The 24,638-nt window shown below is 43.1% G+C and overlaps 1 protein-coding gene across 5 annotated transcripts in view; it reads right to left on the bottom strand.

The window, feature by feature from the left end:
- LOC138960268 (dipeptidyl peptidase 4-like) overlaps window positions 1-24,638 on the bottom strand; it is a 163,063-nt gene that overhangs the window by 68,668 nt on the left and 69,757 nt on the right. The window contains exon 1 of one of the 5 annotated variants that reach the window (XM_070332088.1): window positions 17,320-18,022. The exons of the other annotated variants lie outside the window; for them this stretch is intronic. Coding sequence (XP_070188189.1) covers window positions 17,320-17,346 — 27 coding nt within the window. The 5' untranslated portion in view covers window positions 17,347-18,022. Of the gene's footprint in view, window positions 1-17,319; window positions 18,023-24,638 lie in introns of those variants that run through there. 5 annotated transcript variants of the gene reach the window in all.

Below are 24,638 nucleotides of genomic sequence, written 5' to 3'. Positions count from 1 at the left end.
TTTCGTATTTCACAGATTAAAACATACGCGAAAAGTTCTGCATGAGTTATGAAAAGCACATGAAATTCTTCATGGTTTTCGACTGTTCAATACCAACGATTAATGAGAAAACAGTATTAAAAATAGACAGACTGAAAAACCTACAAATCAGGCAGCAAAACAATTGAAAGCTGAACACGAGTTGAAAGACGAAGAGCAAACAAATCCCGTGAAAAGTGTGTACCTTGTTAATAATAATAATAATAATAACGATTACTTATATAGCGCGTAAACCTCGTGGTGACGAGCCCAGTTCCACGTTAACGAAACACAAACACAAAATCCAACATTTTAAGCAGAATATTAAAACGGAAAAAATTCACGGAATTCTAACAGCAAGGTGGTCTATATGCACTGCACTGAATTCAAGCCTACAGAACAGCAGGGGGTAACGATGTCAGAGACAGCAGTCCACAATCTCTTGTGACGGATCAAACACCAAGTAATTCTCTACAGGTAAACCCCACTTTTGAACTACCGCTTCAATCTCTCTTTCGAGAAAAACAAAAACAAAAAAACACTGCAATTATGGTGCGCAAAGGTGTGTTGTCTTCAAAATTGTTAGATCTTTTCACAGCTTCCTGAGGTCACAGAAAACTGTTGGCACCCCACCCGGTCTTTTAATTTTCTTCACACAAACATGTTGAAAATCGCGTCAAAACAATCTTTATTTTCCCATCTTTTCAGCGACCAGCAGCAAAGAGAAATCAACAGACTCACAAAAGCCGGTGATGAAAATGTCGGAGATCAAGAAACCCAAACACAAACACACACAATAGGCAAATCAGAACAATTCATAGCGATTTTCTCCAGCTAACAAAGGCAGGTATTTGTGTGAAATCTGCTCTTCCTTCCAGAACATCCGTCAGACGACTTCTGCCCTCTGTTCAACGTCAGTATTTTCTTTAAGAAACTGTGGTTGCCAACAAAAGCTTCAAAACACTACTGGAAAATCTGAAACTTTAGCCTACCCTGTTATCATAGCGACGTTCTGTTGCAGAAGTCTGTTCGAGAAACTTCTGAGACAGGGAACGAACACACACACACGCACACACACACACACACGCACACACACACACACACACACACACACACACGCACACACACACAGAGAAACACACACACAGACACACACACACACACACACACACACACTCGTACTCATCTTTTGAAACATTATCTTTCACCTGGTTGAAGAGAAAAGGGATGTCTTTCCGCAAGTAAATTGTTTTTTCATAAAATTTGAGCCTTAGTGACGTCAAACAATAACGAACTCCACGTCTGAGACTAATTTAAAAGTTCAAAAATAGCACTCTCCGTCCTTTGAGAAAGGAAACACCTATTGTTTATGAAAAACAACATCTTTGTATGCCACAAAGACATTAAAGGAAGTAAAATGTAACAGGAAGAAACAACAACAATAACTTAAATGCCGATAACAGTCTTGTAAATTTATCTTCCTTCCCAAAACAAAACTAAAATAAAACATTTAAAAATTATATACTTGATGATTATGCTTTTTAGCCCGTCATCTGTACAGCTTCGACGTCTACCATAACACTCGAGATCGGCTCACCACCATTTCCAAAACGCAAAGTCCACAACCTACCCAACAATTCCAGCCTACACAAATTAAAAGTCAGCCAGTATATTCACCGTTCGTTTTAACGTAAACGACACAACTCAGCGTCCACTACATCTACTCCCGCACCCGTTATTACACTCACGTACGTACACACTATCTCTGAACAGCAATAACAACGTTTTGGGACTCAACACTAGCATCGATTATGTCACCCGCGTTCCAGAGTCCTCTTCATCTTTTCAAATATTTATTATAACACTGAATTGTCTGAGCAATTGCCCGTCCATACATCAACAAAACTGATCACAATACCAGCGATTATCACGCCCGTGTCCCGTATATTATCTTTATCTTTATCACAATCTGTTCTCACACTGAATTCTGGGCAATCTCTCAGCAACAGCGTCCACAGTTGCACAAAACGTATAATCTGAACACTCGTAATTATAACATCCATGTCCTCGACAATTATTTTGGAACCCACCATGAAACCTGATTGTAACTTTTCTTCTGAAAACCAACGTCCACAGTTGCACAAAACGTATACTCTGAACACTCGTAATAATAACATCCATATCCTCGACTATTTTGGAACCCACCATGACACCTGATTGTAACTCATCTTCTGAACACCAACGTCCATAGTTGCACTAAGCATATGATCTACGCACGATTATTACATGCAGGTACCAAAATAATCGACATCTCTGTACATCTGGTCGGGAATATCTCATGACATCGGGTTATGTCATCTCTGAACCCCATAGTCTATAGTTGTACAAATCGTATGATCAGAACACCAGCAATAAATACGTCCAAGTAAACACAGTCCCAGGCATCTGATAAGGATGTATCATGGCATCAGTACTAGTCCTGATTGTAAGTCATCTCTGAGTATCAACACAAACGACATGAAACGCAGTCCTATGCATCTGTTAAAGATGTATCATGGCATCAGTACTAGTCCTGATTGTAAGTCATCTCTGAGTATCAACGCAAACGACAGGAAACGCATGATTTCGACACTACCAATTAATACGTCCAAGTCTCATAAAGTCCTCGATATCTGTTTTAGAATCTATACAGTGACACCTGACTGTAGGTCCTCTCTAAAAAGTAACGTCCGCAGCATAGCGGAGCAAACTGCGAGCATGATTTCAATACCAACAGTTATATCCGGTCCTTCCCCACATAAGGTCTTGGTCTTTTTGAAAGCTACGGGGAGCCCGCAAGCCAGTCCAAGGGAACTGGGGAGATACAGCTGCCCTGAAGCTATCGCACACTTATTATAAATATCCATGCAGTCTCAGGACGAACGCCACTTCTAAATAAAACAAGTCTTTTACGTTGTCTTTATTTTTTCCACACAAATACTCTCCCGGGAGGATATAATGAATCTTTCCTGCGTCACCAACTACTACGTCATCACCTACTACGTCACTTAGTACTCATCTGCGTGACGGGCAAGAGTAATTTTCTTCCACTTCGTCCCGAATCTCTTGAGACACAGAACTGTCCAGCTTCAACTGAACGCCATTTCAAATGCGGTGGGGGTGAGGGGGGGGGGGGAGGGGAGAGACACAGAAAAGCACAGTTTTATCCAGAGAAAACTCTGGACACAAAAGAAAACCCAGGTACAAAGAAGATATCCGGAGCTTTACCAAGGAAACACAGGGGTGGGGATCTACTTTGACTACCTCCCTCTCGAATCTGAAAATCCACACAAAACACACAACATATTATATACACTGCCTCTCAGATCTTCGAATCCGAGGCAGCAAGCAAAACTCCACACAGATATTTGTCAGTCGTGGGTGCATCCTCTCGCCTTCGTCGACTGGCGTGTGGGGCCACAACGGGGGCAAAGTGGGCCCAAGAGAGGGTGATTAACAGCCGCAAATGATGTCCTCTCCGGGCAGGATGGCGTGCCCAACGCTCGTGGCCAACGACAGTCTCCCAGGGTTGAACGGAGGGTATGTAAGTGGGGGGGGGGGGGGGGAGATAACGAGCAACAACTGTCGCAGACAACGTGCTAATGACTAGCACCAGACAAGAACTCCTGCAAACGGACGACTCGTCTAAAAGCTACCCCGTGGCATTTATATATATAAAAAAAGCCTTTAAACACTTCTTGGCAAAATTATTAGAAAACTTTTTTCATAAAACTCCCCAGGGGTATATTCCCTACCAAACATATGGCCCCAAAAAGCTTCGTGTCAGAGTAACCATTAGCTTGTGGCTGTAAAACTTGTTAAACGTGTGAAAACTGTCATGGGCTTTAGGAAATTTATGACCTCAAGGCTAAAGTACCCCAGATTTGCGTGGTAAAAGTCAGCCTTGCTTGTTAAAAAAAATCGTGAGTTCGAGTTACTGTAAGGGGAAGTAATGATTCAAATTTTATCAAGACGCAAACCAAACAGTAGCCGAGTAATGTTGAGCACTTCCAGCAATGTAAATGTTCACTCCTGGTATCATGCACTTCTGGTCATGAGGTATGAAAACAGAGTGAGGAGCCTATCATTTATTTGTCAAGAAATAGCTTTATTTTGGACAATGATTTCAAGACGTACCTGTTGATAGTAACACCTTGTATATCTAATATATTATATATTGCACCAAGACAGTTATTCTTATATATCGCAAATCTCACATAACTACACTACCCGTCATAAAAAAAGTACAGATACATTTAGCTGTAGATCTTTGTGATGCGGCCAGTTATATTTAAACCAAGTATATTGCCAGAAAGGTAATGCATTCCCCTACCGTATGAAATAAAGAGTTTCATTTTTCATGAATTAGTGTTTATGCAGTGTACCGGAGACCTAGGACACCCCCCAAAATCAAATTCGCAAAAGCAAACTTGCAGACACTAAAATACACACTTTCTTTCTTTTTTTCTTTATTTGCTGTTTAACGTCGTTTTCAACCACGAAGGTTATATCGCGACGGGGAAAGGGGGGAGATGGGATAGAGCCACTTGTCAATTGTTTCTTGTTCACAAAAGCACTAATCAAAAATTTGCTCCAGGGGCTTGCAACGTAGCACAATATATTACCTTACTGGGAGAATGCAAGTTTCCAGTACAAAGGACTTAACATTTCTTACATACTGCTTGACTAAACTAAAATACACACAAATTCTAAATAAGCAAGAGTTTTACAATAAGGTTCAAAGTGTCAAACATGTGTGACAACACACAACGCAAGCATGCATAGGTTCACTCGACTCTCTCTGTCAGAAAATCCATCAAAAACTGACACTAAGAGCAACAAGCACAGAGCAGCCTGACACTAAGAGCAACAAGCACAGAGCAGCCTGACACTAAGAGCAACAAGCACAGAGCAGCCTGACACTAATAACAAATACCCGCCGTATTATATTATTTTTAACCCGAAAACGCTCAGTCTTCAGCTGGCAGTTCCCTATCGACCCGTGAAATCGAGAAGCCGTGGGTCAACAGCACTGCAGCTTTAAACACAATAGATGCATCAACAATATCCACTAACCGCACAGCCCAGGCCTAGCAAATCTACCCAGGCGGCTCTGGACGACCCAAAAAAAAACACGCACACGCACGCACGCACGCACACACACCCACACACACACGCGCGCCTTTTGTGCATCGAAGCCAACAAAAGTGGTACAGCCACAGGAGCTGGTACAGCTAAATGTCCCCTCGCCCCTCATCCATCACACTGTGTTTCTCATTCTGGGCACGGCCGTATGACAATAATGGAGAAGAATGCCCAATTTACCTTGCAAATCGGGTCAAGGAGAAAGTCAGAAAGAGGCATGCCAGGATTCAAGGGAGTTTGCAGCGGACAAACTAGCCTCATGCAGAAACCAGATGTGAATCAATGTGCAGAAAAGCTTTCTGTTCCTGTCCAAAATGGTCTTCTTCTTCTTCTTCAGCGTTCCAGAATTTGTCTGGTTACGTGTGAGCTCGTTTGCCCATTTGGGTTTCCCACACTGTACTCTGAGAGCATAGTCAGCTTCAATCCGCTTTCGTTGGGTAGGCATGCTGGGTATGTTCGTGTTTCGATAACTCACCGAACTCTGACATGGATTACAGGATCTTTCCCGTGCGCACTTGGTCTTGTGCTTGCGTGTACACATGAAGGGGGTTAAGTCACTAGCAGGTCTGCACATAAGTTGACCTGGGAGATCGAAAAAATCTCCACTCTTAACCCACCAGGCGGCAGCGACCGGGATTCGAACTCACGACCTCCCGATTAGGAGGCCGACGTCTTACCACCACGCCACTGCTCCCGTCTGTCCAAAATGGTCAAAATAGTTGGTAACACGCTGAGTGCTATGTTCGTTTGAAGCCATATGGTACCGCCCGCTGAAGGAACTAGGTTCTTTTTTGAAAAATACGGTCTGCTTATGACCACCAAAAAACGGTCAAAAGAGTTGATAAAACGCTGTGTGTGTGGGTTTTTTTAATGTTTTTTTGATGTGGTTTTTTTCTCCCTTCTTTCTGAGTCTTACGCTCGTGCGAGAACGGTGGTTCTCTTGATGATACAATATGCGGATCATTGTGAAGAATTACTCGTTTGTTTGCGACAAAAAAGGCCACAGAGTGCTCTTTTTTTGACAACCACATGGGATCGGAACGCCAGCTCAAACGACGTCTTTAAAAGCAACAGTATATATAGCACGTGCGAATCATTGAGAACCATTGGCCCGAAGAGTTGATACCACGGCGTGTTGTGCTTTACATGAAAAAGCTCACTCTAACAGGCCTTTTGAAGAAACAGGACATGAATAAAATATGGAAAATAGCGGGCCTGTTTGACAACCATGGTCAACAGAGATGGTACTCCACTCTGTGTTATTTTTGTTTACAGGCACATGGGAACGGCGCCGAAAACGTTTTTTTTTTTTTTTAAGGAAACCAGATGTGAATAATTTTGCAGAATAATGTATCGGTAAGTTGTTGTTGAAAACCTTTTTTTTAAGGAAACCAGATGTGAATAATATTGCAAAATAATGTATCTGAAGTTGTTGTTGAAAACTTCTTTTTTTTTAAGGAAACCAGATGTGAATAATTTTGCAGAATAATGTATCGGTTGTTGTTGTGGTGGTTGTTGTTGTTGTTGCTGCTGGTTGTTTGTTTTGGTTGTTTGTTGTTGTTGATAAAACATGGTTGAAAGAACTGGTACCAGGCTGTCTCCCATGTTGTATAAGTCACATGGACGAATCTCAGTTCTCTATAACAATGTTGGAAGGTTAGGACAGTTCGTAATGCTATGAAAACTACACTGCATGTTTTCTGTGGGTGCGGAGTGGGGCGTGGGTGGACGATAGGAAGGGGGAGCAGGTTTACGGCAGACCTTAATTGAGCCCGAAGTCGACTTCGCGAAGTCTTTTTACCGAACACTCAGTGCTATTACTTCGTGCGAACAGCTTTGCGAAGTGTACTTCACGTAGTCGACTTCGCCCAGTTCAGGACAGTTGCAGCCCTACATTACATCATGTCATAAAACGTGTATGGCATCATAACAGAATCATCCTCTCTTGTCTGCAAGAGCCGTGTCTTTGTATTTTCCAGCGAAACTGACATAGTACAACGGCGTAAACACGTACAAAACATTGGAGTATTGGGGGTGGGGGGAGTGCTTGTTAATTCAGGAAGCCCCGACTTTGCTAAAACCAATGACAATACATACATGTATAATTAAGATTATTCAGATGACAGGAAAGAAAGGGAGAGAGAGAGAGAGAACGAACGAACGAACGAACGAACTTTATTACTCAAGGATGGAGATTTTAGGCTCACGCCTAGTCTTACAATCTGTTCCTGCTAAACTAAGACATAAATATAAAGACAAAAAAAGGAAGAGAGAGAGAGAGAGAGAGAGAGAGAGAGAGAGAGAGAGAGAGAGAGAGAGAGAGAGAGAGAGAGAGAGATAGAGACAGACAGACAGACAGACAGACAGACAGACGGGGAAACAGAGAGTGAGCTCGAGACATAGCGAGACAGAAAAACAGAAAGAGAGAGACAGACGGATGGGGAGACAGAGGGAGGGAGAGAGAGAGAGAGAGAGAAAAAGACAGACAGACAGACAGAGAGACAGACAGAGAGAGAGAGAGACAGACAGACAGAGAGACAGACAGACAGAGACAGAGTGACAGAGCCAGAGACGGAGGGAGACAAGATTCTAGACACACACGGATCATTTTACTCCAGTGCCAAGTTTGCTTCTGACGGTTGAAGCCGGCGTAAGCTGCCTAATGAAATAATAATGCACTCGCACAGAGCTAACACATCGTGTGTTTTGCAAGGAAAATTTGTACGCGACCACTTTTAAGGTTACAAATATAGCAAAAAGAAAACAGAAGGCTGAAACAACAGCGCACTGCACAAAATCTGAGTTGGGAAAATTAGGGAACTACTTCCATCCGCGCAAAAAAGCGCGGACTTTTACATGTCTCGTCTCTCAAAAAGAAAAAAAGAAGGCAGGAAGGAAGGAAGGAAGGAAAGAAGAGAAGAAGGAAGGAGAGAGAACAACAAAGGCGGGAGGAACAAAGAAACATAAGCAATACAAAAAAAGCTTTCAACGGAAAATAAAAATCTCAAACATACGACAACATTTACTTAATCAATATCGGCTAAGAAATTCGAACTGAGGCTTTTAAAAACCTGTCAACAACTCTTTTCAGCGTGTCCATATTTTCAGGACATTTGTAAATGGCCTTTCAAGCACCTTTCAATATTTCGATTTGTTTTACTCTTAGCTGCATGAGCAGTAAGTACCTCTTTAATGAACAGCTCTGCTTTCCAACACGGAAACCTCGACGAAAATCGGCCGTTAAATGACTTCTTTGCGTGTTATGAAAAGTACACTGCGCCTGAGAAGGAGAACAAAAGCCTCCCTACATTGTTAGAGAAGAAGAAACTAATTAGATGAAGAAGAAGGAGGAGGGAAGAGATAGACACACACAAATGCATAAAACGAAGGAGACAAAAACGAATACAAACGAGAGAGCGGGAGAGAGAGATAGTGAGAGAGGGAGAGACAGAGACAGTGAGGGAGAGAGAGAGAGAGAGAGAAAGAGAGAGAGCGAGATAGAGAGAGAGAGAGAGAGAAATAGAGCGAGATAGAGAGAGAGAGAAAGAGAGAGCGAGATAGAGAGAGAGTGAGGGAGAGATAGAGAAAGAGAGAGATAGAGAGAGAGAGAAGGAGAGAGAGAGAGAGGGAGAGATGAGAGAGGGAGGGAGAGGCAGAGAGGGAGAGATGAGAGAGGGAGAAAGAGAGATGAGAGAGAGATGAGAGAGAGACAGAGAGGGAAAGATGAGAGAGGTAGGGAAAGAGAGAGGGAGGGGGGGGGGGGGACAGAAGAGAATCCTCAGCGTAATGCGAATGACAGAAAGGGCAGAAATAAATGTTGCTTTGAAAGATTCCTGATATCCTAACACGAATTACATATGCACCTCAAAGAGTGCTAGAAGACTTTAAATTAAAACGTAAAAATAAAATTAAAATTAAATAAAACAAACAGATGTAGACACAAACAGACAAACAGCTGAAGAGAGAGAAAGAAAAACAGGCAGACACTTCCCCATTTTGTTCTACATTTCAAAACAAAGTAAATCCCGAGCCCCACGACCTGTTTTCAATATTTCAATATTCATACATACCACCAACAAAGGACATCAATCAACCTTTTTTCCCTGACAAATATTTCAATACAGTCAGGAATCCCAGCCTTCCCGGTTATTTGCGATTATCTAATTCAGAACAAATTATTGATCTGGTCGGAGTAGATACTTGTCCAAAAATCCCCTTGGGATATTAGGTCTGCTATTCACACGGGTAAAGAGCGTTCGGCTTCAAGCAAAGTTAAGGGCACAATCAATAAATGCATAAAGAAATAACACAAAACGCGAAATTCTAAACTGCTCTCCCAGACGGTTTTTATTGGGAGAAGAATCGGAGTGTCACCGATATGAGAATTCATCACGTAGAATTGAAAACGAATCTCAGGATAAAAAAACCCAAAGAGAACAATCACTTCTGATTCGGCGCAAAGAAAGAGCCTGCCATATATTCCAAAGTCTGAAAGGAGATTGTAAACATGGTTTTATTTTCCGCTTGTTGATCACATAATTACTGGTTCAATGTAGAATGTAACCTGAACCAATCAAAGCACAAAACCAAAAAAAATACGCTGACATGCAACATGAACAAATACAGAAAAGAAATGTTAAGATGAGGAACGGAACATATTGTCCCTGAAAATCAACCAGAATGGAACTGTTCAGCGTTGAATATTAGTACAGAATACAAGCAACACTGATTACAGTAAAACAGGCAATAACTGCTGAGATTAGGTCACTGATATTTCCCTGAAAATGTAGTCAATTTTCCTTATCAATAACCACAAGCAGCATGTCATTGCTCCCCAAAAACGTGATTTTCTAAAACCTTCTGAGAAACATGTACATTCTACTCGTTCCTACCGCACGTGCCAAGGTCCAGGAGCTCCCAGTTCACAGAGATGAGGTAATTAACACGTGCAGCAGCTGCCCACCTCCAGAAGGATGAATATTTTATTTCTGAGTACAAGAAACGCGAGTGCTCGCCCGTGAGTGGTAACCCCCTATCACTGGGGAACTGTCCTTAGCTGACTGAGTGCCGACTGCCCCATGGAATTTGGCCTAGGATGACCAGTCGTGGAAAAGCGGGTGTCTGTGCAGCAATAAATAATCAATGAGCATTGCACGAGGTTAAAACGTGAATACTGGATCATAGAATCCAGGATGTATGGGTGAACTGCTGTAACCTAAGCCAATGGTGACGGACACAGATGACTATACAACAAGGCCTTCCCAATTCCACCACAATGGGGAGCTGGCTTTTGCCGACTCAGGAACGTCGAACTATGCAGTGTGTTGCAAGATGAAACATTGTGGATGTGTATTTAGTTCACCATCATGTTAACCTTTGTTATGTACATAACAGGGTTACTTAAAATAAGCATTACATGCTCGAGTTAGTTATCCTAAAAACCATGTATTGTTTTTGTCATGATAATAATTGAATAAAGTTTTGTTTAAAACAAACATTGTGGATGAGTGGGTCTGTCGGTTCATGCACTTTCTTCTTGGATAACCTATCGTGGATAAGCAGGTGTCAGCACAGCCTTTAAGAATGCGATATTATACAAGGCTGAACAATATTGAACACTGGTGTTTGTAACGCAACTGGCTAAACTACAACGACCTGTGCCAAAGAGTGTAGACTTGAAAGACGTCTTTCTTACAACCACTGAAACACCATGGACGACCCTTTCATCGACCTTGGTAGTCTGACAGAGCAATTTGTCCTCCTGGGACGAATTGACAATTGTTGTGGGTGAGCAGGCGCACAGTCAATCCATAATCACTTTCTTCTGTAAAAGGCATGGCTCCCTGGGGTTTGAAAAGTAGCCGTTAATACTGCAGCACTCTAGAACTCTTCCTAGACCATTTCAACGACTGAATTAGGTGTCCTCCACCGACTCAGCTAAACGGAAGACATCTCTATTTCTATAGAAATCACTATACGCTTAGTAATTGAAACTTTCTTGTTCATACTTTACATTGCAAGCTGTGTTAACAAAACGTATTTAAAAAAACAAAAAAACATCTTGGCATCGGTGCTTCGCAGAATACTGTCACCATGTCCAACCAGGGAAAAATGAAAACATTCAAAAGAATGTATTCTGTAAATACGATCAGATCAGGACATTCCTGTTGCAGTCTTTTTGCCCAGAGGAACTTACATACTAAGATTCTACAATCTGAGGGTCAAGGAAGATACGAAGAAGACCAATACCTTCAAGCAAACCGCTTTCCTATTAGCTCCATAATTAAGGGATATCTCGCATGACAGTCGAAAGACAAATTCAAGTACTTCGATCTTTCTAGCCCAGTCGAACCCGCAAAGGAAAAGGAAGAAAATCACTCAAGATCTACAGCTGAGCTTTAGCAGTCAAATTTCCGGAGCCGTTTCCCGGTAAGCATCTTGACCACTCTGCGGCCCAGGATCTCTTCAGGGATCTCCCTATTCCCATTCTCTCTTCTGTAATGAACCTCGGAGGACGTCTGTCCAGGCAAATTGCATTAAATCACAAGTATAGCGCGGCGGAGGCAGCGCAAGAAAAGCCCCCCAAAAGGTCCTTGCGGATTACAGCCAAAGGTCGAATCTTTGCAGCGCGGATTAATCCCTAGACGTGGTTTCAAAAGGCGACTGAGCAGCGGCTGAAAAGCCAAACGGAAGGATATTTCTGTTCCTCTGTTTGTATGCGTCTATGTGTTAATCTGATATGGATTTTGTCTGGCAGAAATGCATGATTTGTTAACAGTCGTTAACAACAACAACAACAACATAAACGACAACAGCAACAACAACGCAGGCACACTTTGGAACCTGGAAAGAAGTAGAGTTCGACGAGAACTAAACGACAGCCGCAGGAAAGCAACAAACGGAAGCATAGACAGAAACGCCCTTCCCTGTTAATTTTCCGCCCAAAACAGAAGAGAGGCAACAATCTGAACACAAGCAAAAGAGACCTCCCGAGGCAATGCATGTACGTCGTGTCCCGTGACTTGTGTTTTCGCCCGCCCTACAGACTACCCCTCACCTCACCCCCCCCCCCCCCCCCACCAATTTACCACCGAACCCCCTCCCCCCCCCCCAGCCCCACCCCCCGCCCGACATCCACCCCACCACCCTCTACCCAAGACCTGGCTTTCCATCAATTAGCCTCTAACTCCCGGCTTTAGACACTCGACAAAATCGACTTTTTTGTCCGGACGTGCTCTTCAATTCCCCTCGCCCCGGGGGATTTTTGTGAGGTGAGGAACGGCAAAGGGGACTGGAGATGGACGGGTAGGGGAGGGGGTAGGGAATTCCGGACTTGGCAGAGCCGGATTACCAGTAATCCTGCAAAGAGATCGTGATTTGTGCAGACAGAACTATTTTTTTGCCCGCACGTGCAAGAATTTAGTCAGATGATGGCTGGCAGACTTTTAAACACAGTGGGGTGCAAGATTACAAATAGCTTTTTTACCTGCTCAGCCTATTTTACCCCCCCCCCCCCCCCTCCTTTGCAATCCCCTCTCCCTCAACACTTGCCTATCTTGTTTTTTCCTCTCTCATGTGTATCTACGTGATTGTGTGTGGTCTATACTGGCTGAAACTGCAAAGGTGCGAATTGGACTGGCTGCTTTCTTGCTGTTGCACAGCAGACCCACTGTGAAAAGTCTCTGGTTTGGCCTTTTGCTGGTTATGCACATATAACACATATCATATCACTGTTATTATCATAATTATGATTATAATTTCTGGCACAGGTATGCCGACACAGGTAGTTATAGTTGTCCAGCTCTTCACTTTCCGTTTGGATTCAACCCTGCTTGAGTTGGGCCTCTCCCAATCTCTCCCTTCGACCTGCTTACATCGCCCCGTTCCGATCCATTCAAAACAAACAAAAAATCCCCCAAAAATCAAACAAAATCAAACGCAATTATAAAACAAAACAAAAACGACGACGACTTTCTTTCTTTCTTTATTTGGTGTTTAACGTCGTTTTCAACCACGAAGGTTATATCGCGACGGGGAAAGGGGGGGGGGGGGGGGTGGGGGGGATGGGATAGAGCCACTTTTTAATTGTTTCTTGTTCACAAAAGCACTAATCAAAAAATTGCTCCAGGGGCTTGCAACGTAGTGCAATATATTACCTTACTGGGAGAATGCAAGTTTTCAGTACAAAGGACTTAACATTTCTTACATACTGCTTGACTAAAATCTTTACAAACATTGACTATATTCTATACAAGAAACACTTAACAAGGGTAAAAGGAGAAACAGAATCCGTTAGTCGCCTCTTACGACATGCTGGGGAGCATCGGGTAAATTCTTCCCCCTAACCCGCGGGGGGTAGTTACTATTAACGACGCCACACTTAATTATTTATGTATACAAATCGGCCTCATTAGTTGCAGGTTCCGGCAGCGGCGTGATCAGAACAGCAGGTGACCCATGAATATTTCGTTGACTGACCAGTAAAAGGAGACAAGTGGGGCGGCACTCAGTAATTAACTGTGGGCAGATTCGGTGCCAGCTAGATAATAATGGGGTAAGGGAGGTGTGAGCGAGAAGCAGAACAGAGAGGTCGCCATCCAATAAAAGGAGGGAAACACTGACACATGCAAATACACACACACACACACGCACACACACACACACAATCATCAAACAAAGACAGATATTTGCTTGAAATTCGAAAATGTATGAGATTTCACTCCACAGTAGTATACAAATATCAATAAGTTTATAATCAGGAATTTATAATAGAACTAGCTGGATTTATATTTGCCTTGACGAAATTAGGTTCCTCTTGACATCAACGAGAAGCGTAGGATGTAGTAATGTCACGTCATGGAAAAGACATTACATCGATCATGGCGCATCCAAAATCCCTGAACCCTACTCCAACTGTGGGTCTTCTGACTGAAATAACTAAAATAACTCTTCATCCCAGATTTCTTGCAGAAATAATTTACAGTGTCTCAAGCTTAAAATTGCCTTTTTGACTCTTCGCCTAACTCGGCCACAAGGAGTGCTGTCGAGAGGCATTAGTACAAGGGCGAATCGGAGATGTTTAAGACAAGGGGGTTCTGCCCGACTTTAGAAGACAAACAAAGTTTAGAACAAATCGATAGTTTCAGGACTTGAGGTTGTGTCTGTGGCTTCAAATGTGTGTGAAGTTCAATGTTACTGTAGGTCTTCTGCTCAAAATCACACGCTCTTTTGAAACTAACAGGAAGGAACGGGGGCATTTTCTGGCTCGCAGAAAAAGGTGGGGAAGGGGAAGGGGTAGAGGTAGGCGGTAAAAAGGGGTGAAGGGAGTGAGTGGGGTTTATAATGTCAAAGGAATGGCGTCGATTAAGAATTTAAAAGCACGATGAACGAAGCATGAACGTCAGCTTGCGTGTACATTGAATTAGAGGTCGTCCTGCACAAGAACGGAGATGTTTCTTGTTTGCCCTTCAAATGCACAACATGAAGAATCGTGAGAGACAAAACATATTTTACGAAAATAGCCCACTGCCCTTCCCTCCTCAGCCAAAAAGTGATCAGGACCACACAGCAATTCCTTTTGAAGGACCGCACAGGCTCCTTCCAGTTTGATGGATTTCCAATTCCAAACGAAAGATTAAAATGTTACATGGAGTAGCTCCGGTAGTTTTCTTCCCTGCTTTGTTTTCCCCAGCCTAATTTATTTTGTTCTCATGTAATTTACATACTCTGAGCGAGCTTCTTTTTTTCTCGACGAAAGTTGCACACGCAGGCAGGTACACACACACACACACACACACACACACACACACACACACACATACACACACACACACACACACACACACACATACACACTATAACATACATCAAAGGCAAACCGACCGCTGCCATGCACAAAAGCTACAGAAACTAAAAATGCAACAGGGAATGATTGTGCTCATACAGACAGCCCTGGCAATGTAAGAAAAAACAATAGACAGAAAGCCTGTACGCAGAATAGAAACAACAGCCTCCATGTGTTTCGGATGATTCCACTAATGCATGAGCAGCGACGCATGCTGGTTACAGTGTAAGGACAGACGCCGTGCATGCGAGTCCTTCACATAGGTACACGATAAGACCAAAGAATCTTCACATCCGCAACTTTCTCTTGGTGAGAGTATTTTCAAAGATATTCCAGTGTGTCTGGGATGACTGGTGTGGTTTTCAACCAAGATTAACAAACACACTAACACGCACGCACGCACGCATACACACACACACACACACACCACGGTATACGCAGGCACACACAGTAAATAATAAATAACAATGCGACAACTGGAAGTTGTTCCACATTCTTGTACCGTGACAAAAATCTCGGTAGGGGTGCATTCGAGATCCGTAGTGAGTACAAGAGAGACACGTACTGTGGAGATTAGAAATACACAATGAGATTATATACAATCGTAGTGGAATTGTGTACGCAGTCTTTAACTGAGGTCTGAAGAAGCTGACAAGGTGTTGTATGCTGCAGGTATACCACAGCCTGCTGTTAAAAAAAAAAAAAAAAAAAAAAAAGAAGTGCACAAAAAACCCTGGATGGCGTGTGTCTTATGTGCATGTATTACTATTGAAATGAGATCCACTCTCCTCAAATATCGGCGCTCCAAGTCTTCTTCATCATGTCTTCTTCTTTTTCCCTTATTCCTATGTCTGTTCTCTCGTGCCCTTTTCACACCTTCTGTATTACCAACCCCTTCCCGTTTCTGTTTGTTTGTGTATCAGGTTTTTCTGTTTTTATCGTTTCCTGAAAGGAGTTAATGTATTCATCCTGCCATCATGTTAACCTTTGTTTTGTATTTACTATGATTGCTTAAAATTAGCATTATATGCTTGAGTTAGTAATCGTAAAATCCATGCATTGTTTCTTGTCATGATAAAAATTCAGTGAATAAAGTTTTGTTTAAACCAAAACCCTTGACTGCCGCAAGACTCAAGCCAATCTAAGAAGCCATGGAAAGACTGCAAGGTGTAAAAATACAGACATACACATGCTGCAAGAAATGGGTATACAATAAGACAACTAAGCACACGATGTTTTCACAAAATTACAGTGGTTCCTGCAAACAAACGACGCCCTCGGGAACAGCCAAAAGTATCCTTAGGGTGCAGGTGGCCCAGCCGTCTTGACAGGTGGCCTAGCCGTCTTGACAGGTGGCCTAGCCGTCTTGACAGGTGGCCTAGCCGTCTTGACAGGTGGCCTAGCCGTCTTGACAGGTGGCCTAGCCGTCTTGACAGGTACGAATACGAATATTGAAGGGACAACAGAAGGTGTGGTTTCTTGGGAGGTTTCCTCTCAGCGGAAGGGCCTCACATCACGGGACTCGGGACTCGAGACTCGGGACTCAGGACTCAGGACTCGGGACTCAGGACTCGGGACTCAGGACTATTTATTCTAGGCCTCAGCCCATAAATAGGGTGATACACCATAACAAAGAGAAATTCATATGAAAATATGTGTACCACAGGTACCGCGGTATGTCAAGATGATATGTGGCCTGCGGATCAAGGTCAGAAGAAGAGCTTGGCACGTGCAATTAATAACTGTATACGAGGTCGCTGCCAACGATAATATTGCTTCACCGCATTTCTCTGGATAGACCCTAGGAGAATCACTGAATTTCGGCCTTCAGCTTTCTTCCTGTGCTAGTCAAATGCTTCATCAAGAAAATTGGAACACAGAAAAGAGAAAAGAGTATATACTTATATATAAGAAGACGCAACTGAAATAACACAAACGCGCTCAAACATACACATAAAATAAATACATACATGATCAAATCAACGGGGAAAATCGACCTAGAAAAACGTAATCGACAAACAATATTATAACCACTGCATTCTATAGCACGGTCACAGTAAAGGCATGAGTATCATTCAGCAATGTGAAACTTTGAATTGCATGATGAGCACACGGTACTGTGTTTGTCAGCATGCTAAGTCAGCCGTACAGTCTGTCTGTGAGTCCACGGGAGCATCTCACATGTAAGCACTAGCCTACGTTATTCAATGAGCAATTAGCGAAGAGTCGTATCATATAATTAGGGAGCATGCTAACAATTAACCTGTACCTACCGCACTACCTACCGAGTCAGAATCCATGGCTGGCTCGGTTTCAAATAAATGTTCCTGAAAAAGAGTGTGATCTCTGTGTTTCTATGTCTTTTATCCACAAGAAGTCCCTCGCATGCGAATCGTCAATGGAGCACAAAGAAATAACCACACAATGCAGAAGACGATGAATGCGGCCTGTCCAGTCTTTCCCACGAAGAAGTAAGGAACGTGCATCGGATCACACAACAGTGTAACGTTGTAGAGAATTTTAGACCCCGGAAAACATTTTTAGACTGAGCGTTCCCCAGTGATGTCTCTTAATGGGTTCTTCGCGAAGAGCCGCACGATTCGCATTTTAGACTCAAACGGTGCATTTCCCTCCGTTCCCTGTGGTCTCATTGAAACACTCTCCTCCCATCAATTGCACAGTTAAACGTTCAGGCTCGGGAGCGATACGATTAATCCTTCTGAACCCCGAGCTCTTTCGTTGCAGCAAGTTTCAATTTAGCACTGCAAAAGGTCGCCCTCAATAGTATCTTAGCACATTGTCAGGAAGCACGTTTTAGATGAACTATGGGATTGTTATCCCCAAAAAGTTATCGACGAATTGTCATAAAGTTAGTGGAAAATGTCTTAGTTGAACTCTTCAAACTGTCGCTCTCAAACCAAACTGAAACTATTCTCCGGACAGATTTTCAGAACGCCACAGTAGAACAATCAGAGTTGGACCCTGTAAAGTTTTGCCATCATGCCAAATTGAGGATAGCTTCTATACCTGTTTTGTGAACGTTACGAGCTTTTCTAACAAAATGTTTATTCACTGTTTGAATATTCTCTGAATATTTTCACCAGAGGAGTTGACAGTGTTCAGGAAGCAGGTATGAGCTATACTCTATTGGCAACTGGTATCACTGTGTGCATGTTCATGATGGGACTACATACGTCAAGCAATGTTAGTGAAATCCAGACCTGGGGCGCAACTTGCAACCTTGAAAACTGTCGCACTAAAGCCAAACTGAATAGCTTCTTCGCTACGGTCGTACCATGACTAGCATTTGTATTGCCAGTCGAGGTACCGAGAAGAAGCACTGTCCTACGTATCTACCAAATGAGGGCTTGCAAATACTGGAACAAGCAGCAAAGTTTGACACGTTCCAGTTTCACAGAAAAACCCAGAGGCCGCAAAATGTCGCTCTACACCCAAACCAAAAATGTTCTTCGGGTGATTTTCTTGTTGGCAAGAACTCGCAGTATTCAAGCAGTAGCCTCATGTTTTGCTCTATTCCCGATAGGTCTCCCAGCTGAATATTCACACAGAAAGGTACACGCACCGAATTTTACACTTCAAGTTATTTCTTGCAGACTCCAAACCTACAAACCCACATCAAACCAATCTTCACGAGCACTCCTTTGTCCTTAATGAGAAAAAGAACGAGGTTTGTTTGTTTTGTTTATTTGGTGTTTAACGTCGTTTTCAACCACGAAGGTTATATCGCGACGGAAGAACGAGGTGCCACTTAAAGAATCAGTCAGCGGCACAACAAACTGATCAGATCTCTGTTCGCAAAGTCTTTGATTAGATCGAGTCAGCAGTACTGCCAGCGGTCAATCAGCTGTCTGATTAAGTCGGTGCTGGCATCAATGACCAGTGGTCATTATGCCGCGTGATGACCTGTTGGACACAAAACAGATCCAAAATTCTTCGCTCTCCCTCTGGCCAGTGGGCAGCCACCGTGGTCAGAATCAGTCCTTTGGGGTCTGTTCACACGGAGAGTAGAGATTTATCACACGTGTGTATCTGGTTTTACACGTGACGCTCTACTCCGTTGAGACTGAGCACCGCGCGCGTGTGCGTGTTACATGCATCTTCCTCCTCCACAGATACTGCAATTTATTGTATTTATCTAGACGCGTGTGTTGTTTTTGCATATGACCTTGTTTTTTCTTCGTAGAGATTATATATACACTGTGTGGACGAGTGTCAGTGCTGTTTGCATGCAGCTCTGTACTCCACAGAAAGTTAATTATGTTGTTATACGTTCAATATTCTACTCCATAGAGCGTAATTATTATTCAGTTTACATTTAACGTTCTACTCCCATAGAGATGAAATACAAGAGCTGCTCTGTTCGGAACGCAACATTCCACGGCATGCAAAGTTTTATTTGTTTACTTACAGTGTTCTATTCAACAGAGAGCATCATTCTGTTCCAGAGAGAGTACAAATTATTAAATGGGTATACTCAATTGACGTACGGACATGTGCCGATCTCTTCTCATGCGAGTACGTTCATACACTGGTGGTGTGTTTTTTGTTTTTTTTGGTTTTTTTTTTTTGGGGGGGGGGGTGCATGTCATTGCTGCTAGTATGAAGCATTTTTCCTCACAAAATGTTATGCTATGCCCCTATACAATGTACTACTCTGCAAGGATTACACATTGCGAAATGAGTGCACTTCTGCTCTCAGCATGCACATTTTGGGCTTCGCAGTTTATGAGAATACTAAAACTATCAGTATATATGGAATTGTAGCAGAGCAGCTCGAAGACGAAATTGCTGTTTACCCGTAGTCTCCTGTTCCAACAGATGATACAAATTACGATGAGTGTATGCGTGGACCGCTTATTCTTTACCCTCAATTCAATTAAGCAGAAAACAATCAGCTCAATAAGATGAAGCGTGTGTTCCATGCCAGAAATTGTCTACTCCTCTGCTCAGTTATGCCGTTGGCATACCACTTTCATTTCCGCTGTAGATAATACAAATTATACTGCATCGTACGTATCTGCTGCTTTGGAAGAACTTTGCATTTCGCTCAGAGGGCAGGCTAAAACAACATGAGCATCCAGCTTTCAACGTCACGAACTGGGAGAACAGACTATCACTGTAAATCGGCGTATTCTCGCTCAGGACATATAGATGTGCCATCACAGACCCGGTGATTGCTAAACAGACACTGTTACTTTCACGGACACCTACAGTTTACGGATATTGTTCTTCAAATCTCATGTGTGTGTGTGTGTGTGTGTGTGTGTGTGTGTGTGTGCGTGTGCGTGTGCGAGTGTGCGTGCGTGCGTGCGTGTGTGTGTGTGTGTGTGCATGTGTGCCTGCGTGCGTGCGTGCGTGCGTGCGTGCGTGTGTGTGAGTGTGTGTGTGAGTGTGTGAGTGTGTGTGTGAGTGTGTGTGTGTGTATGTGTGTGTGTGTGTGAGTGTGTGTGTGTGTGTTGTTGCTGTTGACGGTAAATCCTACCAGCAATCTGACGTCAGTTTGCAAGCTGTTGTTGCCCGACTGATAAACGTTTATTGCTAATAATTATATATAGCACGACTGTACCTGCCAGGTAACGGCTGCAAGATATAACACAGGTACTTGGTCACAATGCATGAACCGTTAGCGGGGTTTACAATCAGACCTTGTGTTCGCTACAAATGTCAGATCTCGGGAAACAGATGGAAGCTGATGTTCGTTGTTAATGAATCTGAACGCAGGACGGCATTTGCAACCGCACACAATATCAATGGAAGCTGGCAAATATACACAGAACTTTTCAGTTGCAGATTGATTCCCACGTGAACTTCCGCACCTGTACGGAGTACTACAAAGTTCTGACTCACTTCGACTGAAAGGAGCACAGAATTTTCACCAGGAACAAACCTTCTTCACACCAACACTCGACGTAAACCTCCAGTACAGAGACACACGGGAATGAATCGAGATACCGTAGACACGCATACAGCCTCCCGGTCCGGGATAACTAAAGCGGCGCAACACGCACAAACACACTCACGTGTATCATCACAGCCACGAAAAAACACTCCAAATCTTGCTGCAGATACAGTGCACACCTATGTCTAGAACCTCGACTGCATTTGTACTTTGGCACCAAGGCCGGACTGGTTCCTACTTGCATGCAAATGACCTCCACATGGCTGTCAGTAGTGGTGCCGAGTGATGTACCTGTACTTTTACCTCGCTACCTGTATCACACACGGTGCTACTACGATGCCGTGTGCTTGCTTAGCCAGGTAAGAAAGAGAGCGCAAACGCAGGCACGTGCTATGCGTGAATGCTTGCTATGCGTGCTGTACTTTACTGTAGTCAGAGACCGCAGCAGAAAATACTCCACCAAAGCGTTTGGAGTACATATCTCTAACATACAGTCTCTGCTATAGTAGATACTTAGTCCACTGCTCCTCCAATGTGCGTGCGTGTGTGGTATAGATCTCTACTATACAGTCTATAGTCCATTGATGCTTCAATGTGCGTGCGTGTGTGGTATAGATCTCTACTATACAGTCTATAGTCCATTGCTCCTCCAATGTGCGTGCGTGTGTGGTATAGATCTCTACTATACAGTCTATAGTCCATTGGTGCTTCAATGTGCGTGCGTGTATAGATCTCTACTATTACAGTCTATAGTCCATTGATGCTTCAATGTGCGTGCTTGTACACTGTACTTCGCGCTCTGGTGTGATGGTGATACATTAAGAGTCTGCTTGGATGTATAGGTGAGAGTGACCATAAATTGAGGGCTTGCTACTTACACGACAAGGAGTGTAGTGGTGCGTGGCTAGAATATTAATCGCATCGAGTAAGCCGAGATCGAGCCACAAGGTCAGAGTTGTATTCACTGAACGAGGCACGGTACGTACGGTACAGTTGCCTTCTCTGTGTTGTTGTGACTTCCAGGACGTAAATAATGGTGAGATGCGGGAATATTGTCCGTTTGCGGGTTGCCTAAAAAAATTGTGTTTGTTTTTCTCGAAAATATCTTGCGATCGAAACATATGTTATGGTTTAAACAGTGTTTATTCAACAATTCATAGACAATTCAACATAATACCAGGGACCTATATTTAAAGTTACCCTTTCCTGCGGTAGGCGACCATCCTCGCAGGCGCAGTGAAGGAGTTTCCTATCTATCTAATATAGGTCTATGATAATACATATGTTATCATGTGGATAAGAATAGAGCAAGTTCGTGAAAAGTATACCTGATTTAATTTGCTTTTACTTTAGTTCCAACTTCCTTCTTGTTAATTATTTCTTCATAAAGACAACTTGAAACGAACAAAATGCTTCCCCCTTCCAAGGCCTCAGAACAAGTGGGTGGTTTTTTTTTTAAATGCAGGTCGGGTGGTTGTCATACGTGTCGCACTACCTCCCACTCATACTGTCGTTGCCACCTGGCATTCTGAACAATTGAGCCGTCTATACTGGCTTAAAGGCGAAGTCCTTCCGAAAAATAGTTATGCTCAGTATATATCAGATCTTTCAAGGCTTCTACATAGGATAAACAATCTCTCGAGATAATAAAACCAATCGTATAAGAATAAAAACAAAAACATGTAGGTAGTTGGAACGTTTGTTATTTGTTTTGAACGTTGGCAGTCTCTTTGTTTTGGGATTTATTTAATCGTATAAGGGATTCGAAGGGCTGTGGATTGAAGAGGACGCCTCTATGCATGGATGACAAATACGTGACACAGAAAAGGCACGAATTTGAACTGCATATTCACAAAACTGGTTGAGAGGCCCGGTAAAGGGAACATATGTTCGCTATTTTAACAGGACATCATGAATACACAATTAACGCCAGCTCAATGAGAGATGAAACAAACTAAAATGAAATTAGGTAAACTTTTGGAGAACATATTTTGTTCTCACTCACATATATATCAATATGTGTATACAACCATTCTCAGCAATGCGGTGCAATTTGTGTCGCCTTTGGTTGTTTTTACTGTTATCTTTTGGGTTGTGCGATTTCACCTGTACTGAAAGCACGGGTAAAGTGAATCGTCAGGCTGTATTTTCTAAACAAGGTGCAGGGCATTTTCTATGAACGCTAACGTCTCCTGCAGAATATATGAAAACAACAACACCAGCCAAACTTCGGAGAAAACATATTATATGACATTGTCAGAGACAGACAGACAGACAGACAGACAGTCTGACTGAGAATATGTTATATAACCCAGGCAGACATACAACCACGCGCGCGAACGCAACCACACATACAAACAAACACATGCACACACGCGCGCGAACGCAACCACACATACAAACAAACACATGCACACACGCGCGCGAACGCAACCACACATACAAACAAACACATGCACACACGCGCGCGAACGCAACCACACATACAAACACATACACACACGCGCACGCACGCAAACGAATTCTCTCCCGGATTTAAAAAAAAATATCTTGATTAACAGATACCAGCATTAAACGAGCCACCGCCCGAACGCATTTTATCACGCTTACAAACAGTAATCAAGGTAACAGGAACGCTTCGTTTATTCGCGGAGGAAAAGGGAGTGATCCCCGATAGCTTAGCGGTTCTGGAGGGCGAACCTCCCTTTGGGGGATTTCAGTAACAGTCTTACATAACAGAAAAACAGTGCTATCTGATGTGATATATACATAAAAATCGCCGGCTTATCAAAACTGCAGAAAAACAACAGAACATAAACAAGCTTAAAAGCTTTAAGAGAAAGTCGCACACAATTTGTGTGTGTGGGTGTGGGTGTGGGTGTGGGTGTGGGTGTGTGTGTGTGTGTGTGTGTGTGTGTGTGCGCGCGCGCGCGCGTGTGTGTGTGTGTGTGTGTGTGTGTGTGTGTGTGTGTGTGTGTGTGTGTGTGTGTGTGTGAGTGCGTGTTTGTGCCCTGGAGGAGAGCCTGCAAGCGCCTACCCAATGCATAGAAAAATCGTCATCATCAGATATAAATATTCGCAAAGAAACTCACAAATTAAGGCTTCATCCATGCAGATTGCAGGATAGAATGCCGATGCGAAAAAATCCTCTATTCGCAAAAGGAGGGATTCTCCGATAGCTAATCACCGCCGAATCAGGGTTACAGAAGCCGTAACGGTAAAAGGAATGCAAGATTCTCCACGATACACTCTTTGAAATGAACGCTAATGCAGAACTACAAAACGCATTTACACAGTACTGGGGCTTCTATGGAATTGGTGCAGAATATTCTGGAATACGATGCATTTACTTTTCAACCCACAGCAAAAGCCTCGACTCCTATGTTTAAAAAGGCACATTTTTCTACCAGCGTTTGGATCAATTGTGGACAGGTCGAGTTAGATCTACTTTTGTGTGTGTGTCGGCTTTGCACATTTCGGGGGTATTGACGGTTTCATCGCCGACCATGCATTTTACGATTTGATTACCCTCTGTACCGTTTTATCGAGTAGCAACTAACAGTATGAGTTACAGTTGTGCGAAATGTACCCGTTAGCATACAGTTTCACTTATGTATTAATTATTGGTATAAATAACAACATGTACCGAAATGTTCTATGCTCCCCAAAAAA

The sequence above is a fragment of the Littorina saxatilis genome, linkage group LG2 (genome assembly GCF_037325665.1).
Source record: "Littorina saxatilis isolate snail1 linkage group LG2, US_GU_Lsax_2.0, whole genome shotgun sequence".
NCBI classification, from domain to species: Eukaryota; Metazoa; Mollusca; class Gastropoda; order Littorinimorpha; family Littorinidae; genus Littorina; species Littorina saxatilis.
Note: the sequence above shows the minus strand (reverse complement) of the source record. Positions and strands in the feature narration are given on the sequence as shown.